The 23602-nt window shown below is 40.3% G+C and overlaps 1 protein-coding gene across 1 annotated transcript in view; it reads left to right on the forward strand.

Annotated features, from left to right (window-relative positions):
* The first annotated feature begins 307 nt into the window (after positions 1-307).
* The window catches only part of INO80C (INO80 complex subunit C), a 32060-nt gene continuing 8765 nt past the window's right edge, over positions 308-23602 (forward strand). Inside the window, exons 1-2 of the mRNA XM_086609106.1 lie at positions 308-442; positions 21988-22098. Coding sequence (XP_086465232.1) covers positions 308-442; positions 21988-22098 — 246 coding nt within the window. The remainder of the gene's footprint in view (positions 443-21987; positions 22099-23602) is intronic.

The following is a 23602-nucleotide window of genomic DNA, read 5'->3' on the forward strand; positions in this document are numbered from 1 at the left end:
GCAGGCCGCTTCCTTCGGGCTGCGCCCGGCTGCTAAAGCACCGGGTGGAAGCCCTTACAAGCGGGGGCCATGCCGCCGTGACCGCCTCCCCTCGCCCCGACACCTCCCTCGCTAACGGCCTCCCTGACAGAGCCAGCCGTGTCGCACCGCTGCCACTGCGCATGCCCGTCCCCAGTGCCGCGAGGCCGCCAGCCCGCTCCGCCACTGCGCGTGCGCGGGGCTCCCTCGCGCCTGGCGCAGGGGAGGGGGAGCGCTCTCTCCTGGTCCCGCCCCGCCGGCGCCCTCAGCCCGGAGGGGCCGGGTAGAAATGGCGAGTTTAATCCCTGCGGCGGCCTCTTCTCCCGCCGGCGCCCCATCCCGTAGCAAGAAACGCCCGGCGAGCCCGGGCACCGGCAGCGCCCCCGCCAAGAAAAAGAAAGCGACAGCACCGGGCGGCTCGCAGGTAATGGCCACGGGATGAGCAGTGCGCATGCGCGGCGATGACACCCCCCCCACCCCCCCCCCCCCCCTCCTCCCTCCTCCCTCCTCCTCCCCCCTCCCCCGCGGATGCTCCCGAGAGGTGCGCGGGGCAGTGCGCGTGCGCCGGAGAAGGGCGGTCGGGGCGCGCCCGCGGTTGGGGCGGTGCGTCCGTCACCCCGCTCTGGGCGGCGTGTGCCGCGGCGGGGAATGTCGCCTTCCGGTGCGCTCCGGGGCCCGCTGCTGCCTCCCCCCGCCTGCCTTCCCACGGCCCCCCCCGGCTCCTCCTCGCCGGCGCAGGCCGCGGCCGGGCTGGAAGCTGCCGAGCCCCAGGGAAGGGCTGGCCCCGGAGCCCCGGTGTCCCTCGGGCCGGCGGCTTCTTTGCAGGCGTTTGAACGCCGAGTGTCAGGCCTCTTCTTTCGTCCCCCTGTAGCGTGGAGGTTGCGTGCCCCCCGTGCAGACATCTGGACCAGTGGTGTAATTCTCGTGCTCTCTCTAGTCGGGTGTGTACCTAAGAAGCAAAGCTTAACCGAGATTCGGCTAAAGCTGTGTTTAAAACCATGTAACTGTCGGCGTTGTATGTGTTGACACTTTCTGATCAAACCGTCCTTCAATTGTTCCATTTTTTTTCCATGCTTGCCTTCAGTAGCTTGCTTTGTCACTGACGTTATGCCATACTTAAGCCCTGTACGTACACCTACAGGCACAAGCCTCTGATTGTGTGTGATGGTGATTTTAATTTGAGGTAGTTGGTTTGTCACGGAGGAGCACAGTTGTGCTTGAACAAGCACAATTTAACAGCCACTAGTTCTGTTGGTTGCAACTCAAATACAATTTTGCGTTATGGCCGTCTCTCAGTTGAGCTAAGTGGACCGAAGAGTTAAATGTGAAATGAAGATGTAACCTCAGAGCGTGAGTTTTGGGGAACAGGGTCAGAGGAGGGAGAAGGGCCATTAATGTGAGTTTCTCCTAACCTCCTAGCCAGTTGCAGTGGTGCGTGCAGCCTTTGTTTTTGTGTGACACCACTGTGCAGCTCCACAGATCCCCAGCTGATGACATTTGCCCCTTGATCATGAGGTAGTGTCATCTCATGCTCCAAAACTAAGCCCTGGAAGAGGTTCAGAGTCAGTGTATATGTGACATCTGTATAGACTGTAGATGCAGTATGTCTTGGATAACTTCTTTTAGAAGGATTTTGGTAGCTAAAGCGGCCAAAAAAGGGTTGGAAAAAAATGTCTCTTTCCCCCTCCCACCCCCCAGTGATTCTTCTCAGTAGTGTTTCATTAACTATAAGAGCAGCATAGCTGCAAAGTATGCCCTACTGCCAGTTAGGTTGCTTGTTTTTACGAGCCATCAGATGAGGGGAACGTTTCTGCGTTTTTCAGCAGATCTTCTCTCCAGACAATTGAAAGCCATTGTGCATACACCAGGGCACAGACACAAACCCTTCCTCATTTTGACGCTCGGATACTGGTCTGTATCAAGAATAGTGTAACCAGCAGGAATAGGGAAGTGATCCTGCCCCTGTACTCGGCACTCGTGAGGCCGCACCTGGAATATTGTGTCCAGTTTTGGGCCCCTCGCTTTAAGAGAGATATTGAGCTCCTGGAGCGGGTCCAGAGAAGGGTGACTAAACTGGTCAAGGGGCTGGAAAATAAAACTTAAGAGGAGCGGCTAAGGGAGTTGGGGCTGTTTAGCCTGGAGAAGAGGAGGCTGAGGGGAGACCTGATTACAGCCTACAAATACTTGAGAAGGGATGGTGGGGAGGTGGGGGAAGGGCTCTTTACATTAGTGTTGGGTGATAGAACAAGAGGAAATGGGTATAAGCTTAGTCAGGGGAGATTCAGGTTGGATGTTAGGAAGTATTCTCTGAAAGGGTTGTCAGCCACTGGAATAGGCTGCCCAGGGAGATGGTTGAGTCCCCATCCCTGGATGTGTTTAAGAATAGGGTGGATGATCTATTTAGGGATATGGTTTAATAGGGATTAGGGACGGTTGGACTCGATGATCTCTAAGGTCTTTTCCAAACTAGAAATCTATGAAATCTATGAAATCTTGTAACACTTGTTTTTACTCTGTGGCATTTACATAGTTGCTTTCCTTTTCTGGTGGGCTTATCCTTAGGAGAGGGAGTATGAACCATAGTGCTTAATGTAGCTAACAAATTGCACTGCAGCTGTGTAGAATTACGGCCTGGCACGATCACGTTTGACAACTTTTTCAAGGTCTGCTAGAGATAGCAGTCTGGATTTTGCAGCATGGAGAGGACTGCTCTGTGCATGTGTGCACACGTGTGTGTGTGTGTATGTGTATGCAGATATAAAACATTATATACTTAGATATAATTTAAATGCATATAAAATCTTTTACATTGAAAAAACTTCTCCAAACACTTCAGCATCTAAAACTGTTTTCTGAAGTTCGCACCAGTCTTAGGCCTGTGGACAGCTTCCAGTATTATGAGACAATCCATGATTTCTTACTCAAACTGGATTTTGATAGCGTGTGATACACAGTTTTTGCAATTCTTCTCACAAGTGATTTCTCAACATTATGTCCAAGTCAGCGTAGACACTCACTGACTTCAGCAGTGCAGATCAATCCCGTAAGGAAAAGAAAAAAATGAGTCTCAGAAAACATGTAACCTCAGGAACGGGACAAGAAACAGCTCGTTGATCTTCTAGCAGTCACATTCAATGTTGCTGACTAGTTCTGGAGCGAGCCAGTTTAAACAGAAATTAAATTAGGGATTTGCATTTTTTTGAGTTAGAAACATTGATCATTGAACACTTTCTTCTGCAGTACCTTATTTAATCTTAATTTGCAGAAGTCCTTATAAAGTCCATAGTTAATTGCTGAGTAATGTACTTTTTCAGGATAAGGAATCCTGTGAGGCAATGAAACACTCAAAAGGTCTAGTCTGCTGTCCTATTCAGAATATAGCCAGTCAACAAGCATTCAATGCTCTATTTCATAATTTATCCAATCTTTAAGTGGCTCAGCCAATCAGGGACTACGTCATCCATGAATTTAAAATACTTTTTCTGAATATATTATATACCGAGTATCCAATCATTGTGGGATTTTTATTTTATTTTAATTTTTTAACTCCAAATAAGTAACATTAATCTGGCAGTCTGATAGGTACACACCTTTAAAACACACCACTTTCAGCACGGGTTTGGAGGTAGCACTTCTCACCCCTCTGACTGTTCACTTTCCTAATTAACCCCTTTGATATTTTTAAACAGCTTCTTACAGCCTATTTTCAGCCTTTCAGAAGCCAAATATATCGTGCCATAGCTCAGCACGAAATTATGTCTATTTTAAGTAAACTGACATTGTGAAACAAACAGATAAATAGTGAATTATTTCCTTGGTTAACTAGCAAACTATAGGTAAGAAGATCCCTACTATGAGCTTTGTAACTACTTGCAGGGATCAACTTAGGATCTGGGGACTCCTCAATATACTAACTGGTAACTTCTGCTGAGAACCTTGTTCCTGGCCTACATGAAAATACACTTCACGTTGTGCCAGCTGTGAACTTACCCACATCTGTGATTCCATCATTGTGAAATTAAACAAAAAGGGGTTTTTGTAAGTTCTGCAAATCACATAGTTTGTTTTTCTTTCCCGTGCTTTATGTCACAAGTAGCTATTGCAGTGTTTGTGCTGAAAGACACACTGGTCTGGTAAAACTGTAGATTTAAAAAATGTGTTTTAAAAAAAACATTAAAAATTTAAGATTTTTTTTATGTAACAAATTTGCTCAGGTACAGAAATGTAATCAACTAGTTTGAGTAACTGCGTATCCTACAAGAGGACACAATTGCCACACGGCATACAGGATTCAATAAACTCAATTTTGATTAAGTTTCTCCAACATATGAATTGCTACTTTCTCTAAGATACACTTTAGGAGCATTACCAAAAACCATTCTTCATCGTTTGTATGAGTTACAGACCCAAAGGTATTGAGTCATGTTTGTTTTGGAAGCACATTGCACATAGGGCTTGTCGGTCATGTCTACAGAAGGAGACACATGCTTTTTGGATATAATGCCTGTATTTACCAAGCGTAAAATTAAAAGTGAGTTTACAGGAAAGCGTGATTGCAAATTGATTACATCACTTTCATCAGCATTACACAATTATTCCTCCCATGCAGTTGTGCCAGTGAAAAATACCTGTCTTTGCTGCAGCAGAAGATTTTGAATGTTGAGGATTATTATGTATATTAAAGGTTAAGGTTCGGGTGTCAAAACCAGTGCTGTTTAGTGGTGTACATAGCACCGTCCAGTTAGATGCCCTCGCCCAGTGTTTCCTGAGAGCTGCTGTGCTGGTTCAGCTCTGTCGCTGGCTCTTGTGCAGACTTGTCTCTAGGTCTCCCATCTTTTTAATTACTGTCACTTAACCTGGGATAGAATCTTTGACACTGATCTTAAAATGCTACCAGTTCTTCTACCTTAAATGTTCACACCATTATTTTTATAGATTATACAGCAACAGGAAGCTTTTGTAAGGGTATATTCTACATCAAGATGTAATTGATGAAACAAAATGCTTGCCTGTGACCGCTAGCAAGTCTTAAATATAAAATTTGCAGTAAGGTAAGAGAATAATTTGGAAAAAAAAAGTCTCTGATTTTGTCAAAGGACAGTTAAAGAGAGAAAACACGGTAAATATTATGGTAAATGTGTTTTTGCTTACATTATTTGTGAAACAACTTCAGACTTACGTGTTGAGGTATAGTAAATGCTTTACTTTGAGAATTACATCATGTTTCATCTTTCATTTTGAATCGATGTAAACTGCCCTGTAAACTACAGAAATACATGGAGGATGCTTTTTGCTTCTTTCCTCTCCATCGTTGTAGCAACAGCAGGTCTTGGTACCGTTTAGAAAACAAAGACTGAGCTTCCTTTTCTGCAATGGTATTTAGGAGTTAAATTATTAAATTTACTGATTTTATCTCTAATTGTGAATATTGCAGCAGTACTACTAGCAACCTTCATTGTATGTAACCACCTCTCATATGTATACTTAACACTTTCTGTATTTCTTGTTCTATGCTTAAAAACAGAAGCTCTACAACAATATTAGAAAATAAAGTCAAAATGGTTTAAAGTTATTGTCCTCTTAAATAAGCTCCTCATGCACAACATGAAAATAAAAGGAATGACAGCTTAGAACTCTGTTTTAGATGTAACTGAATGATGATGTTTTGTATTGTAAACGGAAGATCATCAGATTAGAGTTCTGATAGACAGCTGTAGGTCGAACAAGAAGACTTAAATATATGCATATTAACGTGGTTACTGTTATGTAGTCAGAAGCTGTCCACTAAAGACAGAGAGCTTACCTGAGTAGATAAATAGCATGGAATTGAACTCTAAACCATCAGTAAATTTAATCAGTTCTCCTCTTCTGCTGTTTTACCAAGCCTATCACTGTAAGTAGGAAACCATCAAATCAATTTTAAAATAAATTTAAAGAGTCCATTTGATCTGGCTGTAATCTCCTGAAAAACAAGGTTAGGGAGAGTGAGTTTAACTACAGAATTGGTGAGCACCACTACAACCGCTGAGCCGAACTGCTGCTCCCACCGTGTTCTGGGACAAGTACCTCCTGTACCTCCTCTAGTGCGCCACAGTATAATAGCTTTATGATCTGAGATTAAAAATTACCTAGTCATGAAGTCAGACCTTGTTTACTCTAATCAGTATAACAAGAAACTTATTCTAATTATTATAACACTATTCCATATAAGACTTTCTGTAACAGAAGAGCATGATTTTCCTTTGTCGTTGGAAATCTAGTAAACAAGTTGCATTTTTCACCAATCCACCTGCCCTGAAAGAGACAGCAGGACCCTTATACAGCTTGACAGTAGGGAGATATAAGTACAAATGTATTTGCCAACTTATAAAACAGCTATCACATCATTGTGCTCTAGACTACACTTTTTTTTTAAAAAAAAACCCAAACATCTCTTAGCCCTTAAAATTATGACGGTAACTGAAAATATATGAATTTAACTAATGAAGCAGTGCCAATCTGAAGCTACTGCTTGCCTGGAACAATATCTTTAAAAGATGTAATGTGCTCCAGGGGATGTTAAGTCAGACCTAATTAAATTGATTTAAATGACCCTTTCATTGGATGAAGTGTAGATATCATCATACAGCACAGTCAATTGCTAGTTACTGATAAGAACTGCTGAGGTGGGCTCTTCAAGTTCAGCCACTTGCACGCTTATTCACAGCCTTACCCACTGGCTCGTTTTTACAAAACTAGCAGCTAGTTTAAAATAAATTGTCTTAACAAGAGTTTTAGCAGGTAGTGCTTCAATAGGGGTAGCTATCCCACAGATAGGTGACATACTCTGGCATCACACTGCGTATCACCAGACCACAGAGCACTGAAAATCCTCCAGACTTGCAGCTCTCTGTATGAAGCACTCAGAGGGTCACCACTGACATCTCCTAATCCTTTCAAATACAGAACCACAAAGATACGTTCTGCAACAAAGCAGATAGTGAACAGCTGCAATGGTAGGCATTTTTTCTTCCATGGGGTTTTTGTACTCTTCCCAAAAAACAGCTTATTTTCAGGTAGGCCACTAATGAGAGAAGGGATTATCCTAAGGTACCAGTTTTTGTCACTTGCACATTTGAAGTCAAATCTGTTAAAGAACCAGAATCTCTCCAGTCCCTGGTGGGGAAGAATGATAATTAAAAGACAATTAGAAGATTTTGTAGGGAAATCTGGCAAAAGTTGTGTGTGTTTTAAGTGTAGCTTTATTAAGAAAAAGGGAATTGCTTTCATAGAGCAATCTAGATTAGAAGGGAAACTGTCAAAACTGAAAGCGAAGCCTTGACTTTGCTTGACGTTTATCACATATTGAAAGCTTCAGATGATCTGTAATCATAAAAGTATGTGAATTTCCAAACCAGTCTATGTCAGCCTCAGAAAGTTACCAACCCCCCAAACAAATGTGATTAGATTTTAGATTTAGAGTAAACGCAGATGTGTTGTGTTGTAGAAAGGCAAAAGCGTATGCGTGTTGACTTTTCTATGGGCATCAGTATGCTGGTGTCATGTTTTTTTTACTCTCTCCCCTTATCCTAAGCAGAGAATTTTAATTTTTCCTTTAGCTAACAGAAAATGGAGAGTCTTACTATGATCACACTTATTTTCAGGATTCATAATAGGCATGCAGGAAACTTAGGAGAGATAATAAAGATGGTTCACTGCTTCTATCATAAGGAGATAAAATAGGACAGGTTATTTTTTGAAAGAGAAAAAGCAATCTAAAACACTGCATGCGTGTATTTTAGCATGACATTTTGTGTGAGAGGTAGTGCTCCTAAAAAGCAATCTCAGAATCGGTTTAGTGCATTAAAAGGTTCAGATTAACAAAAGAAAACTTGGAATAACTTAACTGCCTAGATATTGCAGATTTGAAGAGGCATCAGGCTGTTTTTCACATTTGTGTAACGTTTTGTGTTAGGTGATAACTTCAGTTCTTGCTTTAGCAAGGCCTTAGTAGTTATATAAATGTGTTGATTTTTGATTAGAAAGGCTAATAGAAGTATTAATTTGGTAGCCTGGGAGGGTTTTCAACCCATTTTTCAAGCATTCCAAGAAAACAGAATGGAGACATTGGCTATTTATTTAGACCTATGGAAAGCCATAAAAGTTATGACACTCGGTGTTGTGAAATACACCTGGCCCTCACAGCAGAATTCGTGTCCATGAACAGCACGTCTTGTCTCACTGCAAAGCACACCTGCAACTTCAAAAGGCACAATTGGGCAATCTATTAGCTTCTCATGATCAAAAAGGAAAGAGTCTCAGTCTTCTCCTGTCGTCTTCACTCTTACCACCTCCACAAGTCTCAGCTGCACGCTCCTGCTGTCTGCAGCATGCCAACTTTGGCACTCACCAGACCTGCTCAGCCACTGATTGAGGTCATCAATCAGAAGACTTAACTTACCAAACCTTCCCCCTTTCCCAGGAAGCTGCATTGTCTCCTGCTCCACTGGTGAACTGGGCTGATTCACAGGGAGATCTAACAGATGTTGGAGGTAGCACAAGGAAGAAACAGGACTGTGCAGCAAGGAAAACCACTTTTCCACTGCAAGCAAGCTGTTTCATGAGCTCAGATACTTTAACTGCAGGTTTCATTAGTTTACTGTAACAAACTAAATGAAAACTGGAGCAGTTCAAGATCCGATTTTTTAGCAGATCCAGAGTCCCTGCCTGTGGGAAGACCTGGAGAGTAACAGCTTCAGCTGACATACTGTTTATCTGTCAGTCTCTTAAGTACCTTAGAACAGATTCCACAAACTCCAGCAAGCTCTGTGAGATGCCACCAAAATAAGCTAGCAGGAAGTACTCAGGACTAGTCCCAGTTCTATTCTCCCTGAAGATTCAGGCAACTCTTTTCATTTGGAATTCAGAACCATGAACATCTGCCTTTCTGAAAACAGATATTAAATCTCCTTTCTTTCAAAAGTAGAAATCACACTTAACAGCATTGATATTTGCTTTTTATATCACGTGTCCTTACAAGTGCTTGCTGTGTCTTTCGCTTGAAGTTGGTCCTGTTTCTGCCACTGCCAGAGGGGATTCAAACCCTCTTTCTTCCCCACTCACACCCTAACCACCAGACTGAAAGCCAGTCTGGTGTGGTGGGAGGGGAGCGTGGAAATGTTTTCTCCTCTCCAGCCAAGGATGGAGGTTCTGTCTGTTCCAAAGAGAATGACTCCATAGTCTGGTATTGAACACAGTTGTCAGAATAGTCTGCTTATGTATTTCAGGTATTTGTTTTGTGTAATGATAATTTTAATGCAAAATACACAGTTGTGCAAACAGGGATCAGAAATTTTTCCTTCCAAAACTTTAGCCAAACAGCTGTATAGTCATGCTGTCTAATAACATGCATTTATGTTGTAGTAAATGATTTATGTTGGAATAAAAATGCATCACTGTTAATTCAAGAAATGAATTTGAAATGGATAGAAGGAAACAGTTCTGTGAGTAATACGTAATTAAACTGTAGAGTCCATCATTCTGGGAGGAGTGAATATCTGTAGTTACATGGTTTGTAATCATCCTGCCCCAGAACGTAAGTGCTGGCTGACTCAAGAAAAAAAAAATTGTCCTTGCTGATTATAAGACCCTGCTGTGGCTAAGGAACATTTTGGGGAATTAAAAGAAAAATCCTTCCGTAAACCATTGCAGGTCATTGCTAGGATTTACAACATGAAGAGAGACTTCTAGTATCATATCTGTCCTTTTATCATTTATTAAACAAAGAAAAATGATTTGTTGTATATCATATGTCCTTAATTTTCATTAAACAGACAAAATATCACACTTCCATATGCTTCCATGAACAACCTGCCTAATATGTGAATTGCATAAAATCTGACATAATTTAAAAAGATACCTCATTTTCCAAACATCCACAGGCCTAGAGGTGAAACATTCTACACAGTTTTAAGCAAGTTAAGTTTTTTTACTTTTCTGCCCTTACAGTGTTGGCGTGCTTGTAGTACTACTTACCCCTGTGTTAATAAGGATGCAATGTGCTTGTCACGACAGCCTTATTTACTGCTTCCTCAGATTTATGCTTTTCTGACTTAGTGAAAGAAGGAGAGGAAGGGAAGAAAAGCCTGAGATGCCTATGATCATTTCTGCATAAATTAGACAAGGTTTCCAGGTATGTATAGTGTCACTTAAGTGTTACAGCTGGAAAAAAAACAAAAAAATGCTTTCAAGCATGCAAGTCTTTTTTCAAATCTGAAAATGAATCAGCAACTTCCCAAGCTAAATACAGAACAACTGCTTAGAGTTTGGGTAGGTATGTATCAAATAGACCATCTTTGAAGAAAAGGTTAGTGGCATCCCAGGAGTACCGGAGACGTTAATCAGCGAAGGGAGAGAGTATTATGAAAATACTCATCATCTAGGGGAAAGGAGGAGGGAGTTAAAACCCTGTAGGAAATTGCATGAAAGTTATGTGCCATAAAAACAGTCCGTCTCTTGAGTCAGTGGTGTATTGGTATGCAGTCCATCCAGAAGCTTGTCTTAATTTTCCAGATAAACAGATACGTTTAATGAAAGATGACCCCTCTCCCTAGAAACTTTGTTACGTTTATGCCCTGAAACCATCAGGACTAAGGCAAAATACTGCTGAAATGGAACATGCAGAAATTAGGGCAGTAATTAACATGAGTTATATGACTGTTCGTGACCAAAAGAGCTTTTTGTTAATAAACCCAGTATTTTCTATTTTATAGGATATTGATTTCTAACTAGGGAGATGGAGAGTTGCCCAGAGCGCTGTTGAATCTCTGTCCTTGAAGGTGTTCAAGACCTGCTGGGACCAAGCCCTGAGCAGCCTGGTCTGAGGTCAGTTTTGAGCTCGCTTTGAGCAGGAGGTGGGCTAGTGGCCTCCTGGGACCCCTTCCAGCCTCAATGATTGAGTGTTACCGTGTCTCATTTCAGACAGCTGATAAGATGGGTGCACCCTCACCCTAGACGCTCAGTCATACACTGCTTCCATAGGCAGGTCAGGGAACCTCGGTTGGGTGCTTTTCCCCATAGTGTATTAATGAAGCCCAAAACTCAATGACTGCATTTAGACAGCCTTAATTCTCCCTACGCTGTAACAACGGTTATGTTTTAGCAGAACTGCTTTTCCCTGGGAGGAACAGCACAATGGTCTTACAGCAAAGTTAACTCTTAAAATCAACAAACTGGAACAGGAGGCGGCCATTTTTCCTTGTCATATGCACAGCGTATTCAGGCTCCTCAAACCAAAGCAGTTAGCTGGAAAGTCCTTATTCCTTAATTTGATTATCTTTGTTTACATAGTCTAGAACTAGCAATGCTGGAGTCTCACATTAATGACCTTAAATTTTCTCAAGTCAGAAATTCCATTTTCTCCTTAATTTTTGTTAAACCTCTTTGTTGCAGCCACAGAATTGCCTTTTTTATCCTCCTCCATTCCATCTGTCCAAAAGGTATTTTTTGTTTGCTAAATAATTAATGGTAGGAAACTTCTTAAGAATTCCTTTTAAACCCATCACAAAATATTAAATGCTATGTTTCCCTTTCATCTATGATTGGATGTGATACCAAAACTTCAGTAATTCTAATGTTGTGGAAAAGTCAAGTCTTTTAATAGTTCTGTTCTGTTTCAAGTCCAGCAAAAAAGGCAATTGGAATACAAGTTTGTATGCAAAACACTGAACTATCGGGTGCTTTTCAGATATGCTGCAGTTCCTCAACTTCAATATATAGTATCAGGGTGAAGTGCATGGCCACAGAACTTACGTAGTTGAGTAAACAACCACCTAGTTGTACAAATGTTTCTGCAGAAATGTTTCAGAAATTTGCCTTGAAATTAGCATTGCTATACAACTCTCTCCTCCCTGTTCCTCTTGAGCAGCCTCAAAATAGTCTACAGTAGATACTTGTATTACCTTATTTTCATCTAAATTAGAATTTGCCATATGTTTATTTTGGTTCAGTCATCAGGTTTTTTTTCATTATCCAGTTAAATGTAGGTATCCATAGGATAATGCACCTACAGTTTTGCTGAGTACAGGAGACCTGGTGTGCTATTCAAAGCAAGAGTGGCTGGTGTTGAATTTTCTAGCTGAAGGAAAGTGGATGTAGTATTCAGGGCATGTACAGCCAGATTTTTTTTGTCCGATAATGTGAGACAAACAATAAAGATAACATTTGTAGTCTGAAGATTTTTAAAAACTAAAGTATGGTTTCTCTTCTGGTCCTCTTTTAAAGACCTTTGGAGCATCTGGTACAATTGCTACTCTCTGATATGGTATGCCTTTGATAACTTTTTGAAGATTTGTAGAAAGAATATTTTTATTCTCAGTTGCTTTAGAAGTGGAATGTTCCATACATCACTGCACCTAACATTTGTCTAAGTACCTGTACACAAATGGAAAAACTTTCTCTGAGTAACTTTAGACTGGAGTGCTAAGCCTTTGCTGGTATTTACTAATGCGCAATGGCAGCAGTAGGTGTAGTTGGCAGAAACTTAATAGAAATAGAATTTTTATCTACTTATAGTGACAATTAAGACAGATGGAAGTGCTAAAATCTGCTAAAATAGGGAACATAGAGAAGTAAAGTTTTGTTTTCTGTATCAGTTTACCAGTTAGTCCATAACATCTGAATGTAAAATTCTAATATTCTAATTCAGGTCTATTTTTCCTGAGAAAAATATGTAGAATAGGAGCTCTGGAAGACAGATAGACCCTGTCTTTACTCAAAACTAAGTAATTGCTTTTCCTTGAAGAAATGTTTTGGTTTTGTTTGTTACTTAAACTTTGTTTCCTGTCAAAACAGATAATGTTTTAAGAATAAACTAGAATCAGGAAACTGAGTGTTTTTTTTCAGAATGGGATTACTTTCCTGTCAGCCATAGGAGCTGATATCTTTTTGCTTTCCTTGTCCCTGGTTCAGTCACACACAGCTGAATGGACTTGGATCCTTCTCCTACCTTAGCTGAAGCCTGTTATTCGACAGAGGGATTTTGATATGCTCCCTGAGCAGCATCACAATGTTAACAGCACATGAGAATATTGTAATCCTTCAATCTTTTCTCCTGAAATACTTTGACCTCAACCATTCTATATCAAATGATGTATTTTAAACTTGAAGAAGCAGTTTAGCTGATGTCCTTGACTGAACTGAATTTTTCTGATAGAGAAAGGAATGTACTGGCAGTTTTTATAAAAATTCAATTGTGATTTACTCTAGTCTTTTTTGCTGCTATGCTTCCATCCATTTTCAGTCTTAAGGCCCATCAATTTAGACGACTTTTTTTCTCTTGGGGAATCAAAATATTCTGTTCGCTGGGCTCAATTTTACCCTTGGTGAAAGTATGAACTAACACATGCTTTTTCATTCCACATACACTGAAAATTTTTAGCTCCAGAGCTGCTTCAGCATGCCATTAAGCCCATGAATTTGTCAAAGTTACAATTTCTTAATAAAGAAAACTGCCAAATGTTATAAACAAGAAATAGTCCCAATCCGCCAAATGAAATCTAAAAGTGAGAGATCCTTTGCAATTATTTAAGCCAAAGGGAGCTTTGTGGCGAATGCAAATTAAACCAAGCTTTTCTGGGACAGTGTGAAGCTAGTCCCAATTTCATTTTATTTGAGGCTTTTCCCCATAGAAAATAGTGATTTTTTTCCTTGAAATATCTGTAAGTTATAAACCTTTGTCTATCATAGTGCTTGGAAGTTTTTAAATGGAAAAGCACGTTTGGCATCTGAAATCTCTTGAGAAGAAATCAGAGCTTTTTATTGAAGCTTGTTAATCTCTGTGTTTGAAAGTTTAATAATTTTGAAGACAACAAAGTAAATATGAATTTTTCTGGATTTTTTTTTTTGCCTTAAGTAAGCAGTACCAGTAAGAAGGGAGTTCTTGTGTCATGAAATTGCTAGGTCTTTTTCCTCTAGGTTTTCAAGAAATGTTTGAGAGGTGGGAATATAATTAAAATCTTATTCTCCCTTTGGCTGCGTTTTTAATTTTGAATTCAAACCCTGACACAGCGTAATAGAGCTTTGCTTTAGGGTGTTTTATACCTCTATCAAAGTGACTGAAGTAATTAGTATTTTATACATTTTGGTAAGTATTTTGTCACTGGAAGCACCAATGCAGGTGAATGATAATGGTTTGAAGCTCAGGAAGTGACGGGACCCTAAATGAGAATGTCACCTTTTAATCAAGAGCAGTTGCAGTCTATGGTATTGAAATGCCCTACAGAGAACATAGAAAAGCCATCCATCACTTTGTGACAGTCCAATCTTTTAGTGCAAGAGTAAAATTTTATTCAGCCTTTCTAAAGCAGTTGGAATATAAGATGTTTTAACTCACCTCAGAACAGGAGTGTAAAAGTTTGAAAGCATAATGTACAGATTGCTTTCTGGGCAGCTTTATGTGTCTTCACGTATTATCTTTATTTATTTGGATTGCGATTGAAAAGTTTTCCGTGTCCTGCTTCAAATGCCTCATCCCTCCCTCTTACACACCCAACAGGCGAGATTATTTCTAAATTTTAGTCATATGTTTGGAGTGAATTTGCATAGTTGATTAACTCTTGATGCTCAGCAGAAATAGTTGGCAAGTTAGAGGGAAAGAACTGCTGCTTTGGGAAGGGCTTGCACAGAAAAGTAGTTTGACACTTGACTCAGAAGCCCTCTGGGGAATGGTTAGAAGAAGCTGAAGTATATTTCGTGACATGTACTTGGAATTATAAGCTATTATTATAGTAATTCAACAATCTAATTCAAGCTTTGTGTTGTTATGTTTGTTTTCAACAACCCTCCCTCAGCTTTCTTTATAAGTGAAAGCAGCATCATCATCTGAGGACAATGTCATAATTTAAACAAAAATATTTTTGTTATCAGGCATTTGGGAAATTTAATCTTAGTGGAAGCAGAAACCTGTACCAGGAACCTTGTCTTTTAAGATGAGTTGGCAGTGATGAAACTCGTTGACTTAAATGGATTTACTCCCAATTTACACTGTATGCATGACTGTCTTGCCCACCCTACTAGCTGCTTGAAATCAAGGACATTGATCTGCACCGTACTTAATACCTGTATTGTTTTCAGCTGGCTACTACTCAGGTTTTTTGTTTAGTAAATCGAGTTTTTTAGTACCCCGTGGAACAAAATTTGCTGTGAATATGCAAGATTCGTGGTTTTTTGCATCCTGGCGTTTGAACATTTTCAAGCCGAAATCTTTTTTGTCCTACCTCAAAATAAGGTAGGATCTTCTGTGAAGGAAGAACGTTACTAAAGTGCTACCATGTACCAGAGTGCTGAGAGAGAAAAGGCTGGGGAAATTGTATTGGGCTTCATTTTAGTGAGCGGAAAGGAAGAGAGAAAAAGTTTTTCCTACTGAGTCCAAGAACCAGTAAAATGAACTAGATGGTTAAGACATGTTTATACATGTTACTGAACAAGTCTTTCCAGCAAACCTTTCTGTCACAGACATGGAGAGAGTTAATTTTGTTCAAGAGAGTTCTATTTCTTCAGTCTTATGTTTTTATTGAGTCTTCGGTGAGTTTGCCTTCAGAAATACCCTATGCTAATGACATTGGCGATGAGAAATTTTTTGGCTATAATTTTAACTTGAGCTTAGACACATCTAATTCTGACACCTTTCTCTGTGAATTGTTCCCAGTGATGTAAAGAGCTGCGTTTTTGTCTGCCATAGTGTATGTGTTCAAGTTTTAATGGCTCCTGTCATGTCATCATGCAAAGTTAAATAAATTAAATATTCAGAATGTGCAAGAGCCTGTACCAGGCTTGTTATTCAGTGAGAGCTAATATATTAATGAAACAGCTTAATATGTGTTCCCGTAGGAGCAGCATTAGCTGAGACTCTGTTAAATTGCTGATATTCAAAGTCTACTCCCGGTTTTGAAAAGTCTGCTCGTATCATCACTGCTGTCATCTAGTGACATTCGTGCTCTGTTTCCACATGGCATTCTCACTCACTGTAATTGGCTGCTAGTGAAAATACAGGTATTATCCATCTATTTTATAAATTACCATTTTCTTCTGGCTGCCTGCCACAGCTTTGTCAGGATGTCACAGAACTTAAACACAGCTAAAAGCTAAGTAAGTTGCTACAAGCTGGATATTGCTGCTTTAGAAGTAACCTACTATAGGAATAATTAGACATATACCATTATTGAGGCTGAGTTAAAACAACTGTGTCAATGAAATTAAGAATGTCATTGTGGTATTATTGTGATTATAAAAATCAGCTGCCAAAAGTGAGTAAAAGTAATTTAAACTATTGAGCTTCTCATAAAACAGTCGGAGACAGGTGGGATCCTCAGCAAACCAAATTGGGTGTTTGGGGCAAAGTTTTCACCAAGTGTGAGGGCTTGATTGAGATCCAGACTCCTCTTATTACTTATTTTTCAACAGGGACCTACAACCCCCTAGTAATCACTTTAAGACAAAGCCAAAGTATCAGAAATACCGAATGCGGAAGCAAAACCAAACCAAAAAACTACATATGTAGTCACCTTCATCTACAATTGCTCTACTCAATATAGTGTTAAAATTGACTAACTAATGAATGGTTTGCAGAAAACAAAACAGACAGGGAAAGTTCATGTTTATAGTATTGTTTTTGCTCCTTTAAACTAGACACTGCCTTTCCAGTTCTTACAGAATTTATTTATGCATTTAAGTTTTGCTTTACCAACACACTGTTCAGTTTACCTTGTCTTTTTTACCATGTAAAACTGTAGCATCTAGCAAAAATGGCCACTGAAGATTGTATTGTACCTTCAGTGATAGGCAAATCCATTTTTTTTCTAAGCCATTACATGCACAGTATGCACTGTTAGGATGCCAGAAATGCACAAATTTACATATTGACTTTTATGTTTCTTAATTTTTTATGTTTCTTATACTTTGTAAAATCCTGTTAGTCTAAAATAATGAAAAAATACTGCAGAATATAATCCAAAAGTAAATAGATAAGAAATGATGCTTCAGCATAAATCAATTATTCTGTTACACATTTTTAATCCTTGCTGAGGGCGGGGGAAGTGATTCAGACAAGCACTTTCATAGCATGCTAATTCCACCTGGTAATTAGTCCCATCACAGACACCCATCTCAAACTCCACAATGCTGGTTCCACCTAGAAATAGCCAAAACAAAGAATTCAGCTTCCATGGTCTACAAGATTTGCTTGTCCTCTCCCTAAGTAAAAGCAGACAGATGGAGCAATCTTTGGAAATCATGTGAAAACCAATACATCTGCGGTAGGGAATTTGGAACAGAATATATTGAAAAAATTAATAGATTGACCAAAACCTAAGATTAAAAGTAGTGTGTGAATAGGCAGCCTCCCAATGTGTGTTTTCTCCCAGTACAGACAGCATATACAGTAGGGTCCAAACTAGGCTCATTCCTGGGGTTTGGCTTTATTCAAAAGAAACCAGTGTTGAGGTAGCAAAGCTTAGCTCAGGTCTCCTCCCCAGACTTGGCTGCTCTTACAAGAAACTTCTTAGGACTCCCAAGTGTTTGCTGCAGGTCTTCGCTCTCTCTCTTGCTGTCTTATAACCAAGTGAAGTCCTCAGCCAGCTTCCTCACTCGGCGACTGGCACACGGTCCTAGTATGTAATGGAGAAGACTGTGTCCTACCCAGCTGGGATGCACTGAATACTTGATACATGATCTTGTGAAAAGAAAGGCAAAAAAGAAGCAGCACCCCTCATTTTTGCTCCCGTCTATCCCAGGAGGAATAGAGGTTGCCAACCTGTCACGCTGTGGTTGTAGTTAAAATTCAGCTAAAGCACATAAACACAACTTTATAGAGGGAATAAAATGGCACAAGTGGTCCTATAAGAAGCCTTTGACCCGCTGTCTACAACTTTTAAAACATGCCATTCCAGTCAAGATTGCTGTACCCCTGGCTAAGGAGGATACTGGGAGGAGGAGGAGGACAGAGGAGGCTAACATAAGAAGTCATGGCAGCATGGACTTCTGTGGAGGTTAACAGCCAGAGGTAGATTTGATGGGAAAGAATGAACGTAGTTACTGATGGCTTAGCTGCAGTCTTTACTGTAGTGGTTTTATTGTCATTTGGGGTAAAACTAGTGTAAGCATGTTCAGCTGTACTGAAATCACACCTTCATTTGCCAGTGCAGATGCACCCTGTAAATGTAAAGCTACTCCGAAGTCTTTGTGGTTGTAATCTTCAGCAACCTATGGAGGAATACAGACTGCTGGGTGACTATTTTAGCATGAATTCCCTGTAGCCCTAGTTACAGAAACCACCGTTTAAAAGACACAATTTAGTTATAAAATGCACATTAAACACTGCTTCACTGTCTCTCTCTCCTTGAAGTGTATATAGAGCTCCCCGTAAAGGACGTTTACGTTACAAGATCAGTTAAAAAGAAGCTTTACAGAAGCTATCGAGGGCTTCAGCCCATGGTTACACTTTCCTTCTTGCCCTCCTGCAAAGTATTTGGGATTATCCTAGGATGCTGAGGAAGGTGAGGGAGCTAGCGAAGAGGCTGACTGGGTAGAGAAAATGTGCTGGGGGACTGGTGGTGAATTTGGCAGGAAGGGGAAGTTGCCCCACACGTGACTGGGGGTTACAGCACACATTGAGCAGTACATGTTCCCTGGTGACACGCGCTTCCTCACTGCGCTCACGGGACTGCCGTCCTTCATAGGACTACAAAGGGGATTGGAATTCATTCCTGTTTGTTTCCCCCAACACGTGACAGCGAAGAATGAACTATCTTCCCAACTCAATGACCAGGCAAAAAAGCACATTTGAGAGAGATTTGTTCAGCTAATGTTAAAAGTTAAAGGTTATCTTTACTGTACAGTAATTGTTCACTGAGGAAGCTTCTTTCAGGCTCTAACTAATGTTTTGTATTTATCGCTGCATTATTCACGGTCAAGAAGGATGGGGTTTGCAGTACAAAGGTGGATCCATACTGGTTAAAATTCATTTGGCATTCCCTCCACTCCCTCTTTAAGAAAACAAACCTGAAAATAAATGATGTTTCTTATGCTTTAAATCCTGACACTTTAAAACATAGGCTGGACAGATTTGTAGATTATTGAGACACTTTCAGTTTGTGGCTGAAAAACTGCTGAGGATATTGGCTGAGACTTCTGCAGGCTGCACGGAAGGAGCATTTCAAAGCTCTGTGCTCACCAGAGTTCACTCCTTTGTGCAGTAGCACATTATTCTGGAAGCAGTGCTTCTACTCAACTCTTTAATGTTTTTCCAGAAAGAAAAGCACATTAACTGAGTATCTGTCTTTTGTAGTGCTACTGCTACTGCTAAAAATCAGAATTTTCATACAAGCAATGCTGAGTGAGGGATCTGGCATGCCTCTACAGTATGTCTTTATCTTAGTTCCCAGCATTTAACTGGGATCATAGTACTCAGTCTTATTTGCTTCCCAGTCTATCACAGGGCTCTGAAGTCATGATATCAATTGCATACCACTATGCTATGCAAGCTGCTTTACAGTCCTGCACACCGGTCTGCACCCTTTGCCTTGGACAGAAACCACTGCTCTTAAATTGTCCCTGACACATCCAGAAACTCCTGCTGGTGTTATGTCTCAGTGGGACTGGAGGGCAACTCGGGTGTCCATGTGGCCCAGAAAAGCAGCTGCTGCTCTGGATCCCGCTGCCTCTGCCACTGTGCAAGAGATACTGGCACAAACAAAATTAACATCTGGGCTGTAACTCTTAGCAGCACTAATACCTGAAATCCCTTAGGGGCTGGTCCAGAAAAGAAATGACATGTAGAATTTACATTCAGGAATTGTCCTGCCAGGAACAGTTCCTTACTTTCCTTCCTAATGCGCCAGCAAGATTAGCACTGAATCCACACAGAAAAAAACAGTGAAGACAGCGAGTGTGATATGTAAATGTACCCAGCTGCAGAAATTAAGGACTATATGTATAAGGAAGCTTCTTCCCCTTTACTGATAAACCATTTTTATTTGCTTAGTCTCAATATACTAGATACTGTTTCCAGATATTGTTGAAATGTTACTGGAAACCTGTTTCATAAACAACAGAATACTTAGCAAAAGATCACTGAAGAGGCAAAAGTGATATAGTAATTAATAAAAAAAAGTAGGATTGGATTTAAAACCGACCAAATGGGACCAAATAAAAGACAAGAATGCTGTGAAGAATAGCTGTGAGTGCTGATTCCTCCGCTTACAGAATTTACACTGGTAATGAGCAGTATCAGAGATAATTTATTTATCAGAAATAATCTTGTATCTCAAGCCTTGTCTTTCTCAAGATCGACTTTAGTGTTTGCTGCTGAAATCCAAAGTGCTGGAAGTATACATGTGCAAGAATATAGTTTGAAGCCTAGCAACTCATTGTGTAAAGCCACTTTACTCAGGATTGTTGAAGATGCTATTTTCTCTGCTCACTGTCACATAATGCAAATGTTTATAAACATCCATCTGCATTTCCTCTGTTTCTGTGACGTCACTGCCTTTTAATGTTGTCCTCAGCAAGGGAAGAATCAAGTTTAAGCTACAGACTTCACTGTTGCTTCCACTGATGTTATTATGGCAGCATCCCCTGTACTATGAGCTTACAGAGGACTGACTGTTTTGAAAATAGATCATCTCTATTCATATGTTTTAATAAGATACTAGAAACATGACTATTTTACTTGAATGCTTCTTTTTACCATACTTTGAATATTTAAGACCTTTCTTTGCTATTTTAAAAACAGGCACTGTTGAGTAACTGATGTGTTTCCCCAAAGAAGAGTTCAACTTGCCTAGTTCCTAATCCTGTGATTACTTATGTGTGTAGTTAAAAATGCAAACACTTCCCTTATAATCACGTGGAGAAGGATATGCTGAATCATGGCCTTTGCTTTATAGCCTCGGTTTCTAGAAGTACTCCCATAATTCACTAATAATGCTCCTTTATTCTCCTACTTAAAAGAGGATTGTATCAATGCAGAAGGTTTCACAGTGCAGGTTTTACAGGAAAACATTTTTTTTCTTCTGAGTATGATCTCTCTGAAGGTAAACTAAAGAAACATTTTAACCACTCGTTCAGTAAATATCGATTTAGCTTTTAGCCAAGCTTTCTGTTCTTCAACAAAAAAAGAATCAAGGTATGAAATGCTATTGATTGAACTGCGAAACTCAATGGCAAAATTCAGTACGGATTGGGATTTCACAAGGAACATTTATGTATGTAGCATGGGCTAGTTCTGGTAGTGTGGAGACTTACAAGGCGCTCGCAAAATAAGAAAACAACATAGGCTCAGCCATGTGGAACTATCAGAAATTGGTTAGACTGCCACACAGCTTTTTTAGCTTTCCAATCACACACACACCTTCTGCAACTGCTCTTCCTGCTAAATAAATAAACCATAAAGAAGAGCCTAGAAAACACCAACTAGGACCCATGTCGATTTTGTGAGCCTTGTATATAAAAAGTATATATATAATGAAATCTGTTCTTCTCCTCAGTCTCCACTCAGGCATGATTGAAGCCAAGGACGGAGAATTAACTGATAAATCAATTATTCTTTAGAACCTTGAAAAAAACTTTTTATAAATTTTATATATTCCTGTTAATGCTCTAATACAGAACATTCTGGAATAAATCCAATGTACATTTCTGCTGTTTCTGGTTTCGTATGCTGTCTTGCAATTTATAGAAATGGCTTTCATTAATACTGAAATAAACTCCACGCTGGTTTCACTCAGTAGGCTTTGGCCACTCTATTCCCCATCTCCCCTTAATGTGTCAGTTGTGGATTGTTTGACAAATGTTCTATTGCTGGCATGCAACATCTTTAAAGATTCAAAAGAGACAGGAAGGCTAAAAAGGCAACAGGTCGTTAATACAGCAGGCGGTTCCGTCTTCGGTTAAACTTGCTCAGAGTAACAAGCACTAAGACTGTTTTTTCTTCAGAGTGCAGGTGGAGAGGCCACGAATGAAAACAAATTTCTGAACACAGACTCCAGCACGGGATCAGTGGAAACAACCATCAAGCCGTTACCATTTAAAGATCCAAACTTCATCGTAAGTGTATTATTTTAACAATATGAAATTCTAAACTCTTCAAATAAAACATTAACTAGGATTCTATTTAACTATATTGCTAATGTATATTTTAAGAAAGGCAGCTTAACAGCCAAATAAAAGGTTAACGACTTTTAAGAAATTCACCTCAAGTCCATGCCACACTATGGTCCGAAGTGCACACTATATTACAGCACGAAAATGGCACTGGTCCAGAGGCAGATCTAGTATATGAAATTCTGGAAGAGAGTCAGAAAACCTTCTAGATCAAGGTAAGCACAGAAGTTTTATAGTGTGGTATCTCACAAACTACCACAGCTAGAGAGGAACAATTAAGACCGCTGTGAATGTAGGAATCCCATCTCGCAGTTCCTAGCCGAGGCAGGCTGCAAAGCAATTGAGCTAGAAATCAACCAGAGAGTCATTAGCAACTGGCATTTTGCTCCTTTCCCGGTCCCTGAAACTCCTAACAGACCTGTGATGTCTGCTCTTCCAGTAAGTGCTAGATTTAGAAGCAAGCGCTCTGTGCTCCCCAGAAGCCTGGCCTGCTGGCATTCAGAAGTCATGTAAACTCTGACAGCTGACGAAACACAGGCTGCTAAAACACTCTGAGGTTTAAATTGGGGGAGAAGGTGGAGGAAAACTACAGCCAGTAACGCCGTCGCTGCTGGGCTTGTTTTTAATATCTTTTCATCTCGCTGTGCCAGGGCCAACTCATTGGCATACTGTACAAACGCTTTCTAGACAGGCAAACTTCTCTGACTGCTGGTCCTAAGCCAGTACTTAGAAAGAAGGATTTTATCCCAGACTTCGTTCTGTTTGAATAAGATACAATGTCCCACAGCATAAAACCTGAGTAATCGGGCATCACACAGCTCACTAAGCACAGGTTTGGCAGGGGTTTACAATTAATCTCTGGCTTGCAAGGTGCTCTTTGCAGACAGCTTCTGTCACAAGAGGGGCATTCAAACAACTGTGTACTTTGCTCACTGTAATCCTCAAGTGAACACCACCATCTTTGAGAAACGGGGCTTATTGGAATAGCTCCATTTGCACCCAGAGGCATTCCATATAGGGATTTAAATAGCCATGAGGCACTGTGCTGATCTTTCAGTTCTTAGAGGGACGTCACCATTTCCAAAGAGACAATACTAATGTCTTTATGCTTGAAATAATAATGAATGTACGGGGCCCTTGGCAACTGCTGCAGAAATAGGCAGTTATAATAAAAATATTAAATTGTCCTCCTCAATACAGTAACTAATTTGAGAGAAATGTATGGAGTTTTAACTAGCTTTTTGTCAGTATGAACTGCTAGTAACAATTTGGATGACTTTTTGCATCCTTCCAGCCTAATTTGTCTTAAAAGGAAGAAAATAAATCCAATAATGTCTATCTTTCATAAATGCGCTCAAGTTTGAACCATTAGCTCACTGCAGAGGATAGACTTAAAAGCAGAGAAGAAGGAAGAAATTACCTTTTCCTAAACTTCCTGAGTGGAATT

The sequence above is a fragment of the Tauraco erythrolophus genome, chromosome 3 (genome assembly GCF_009769465.1).
Source record: "Tauraco erythrolophus isolate bTauEry1 chromosome 3, bTauEry1.pri, whole genome shotgun sequence".
NCBI classification, from domain to species: Eukaryota; Metazoa; Chordata; class Aves; order Musophagiformes; family Musophagidae; genus Tauraco; species Tauraco erythrolophus.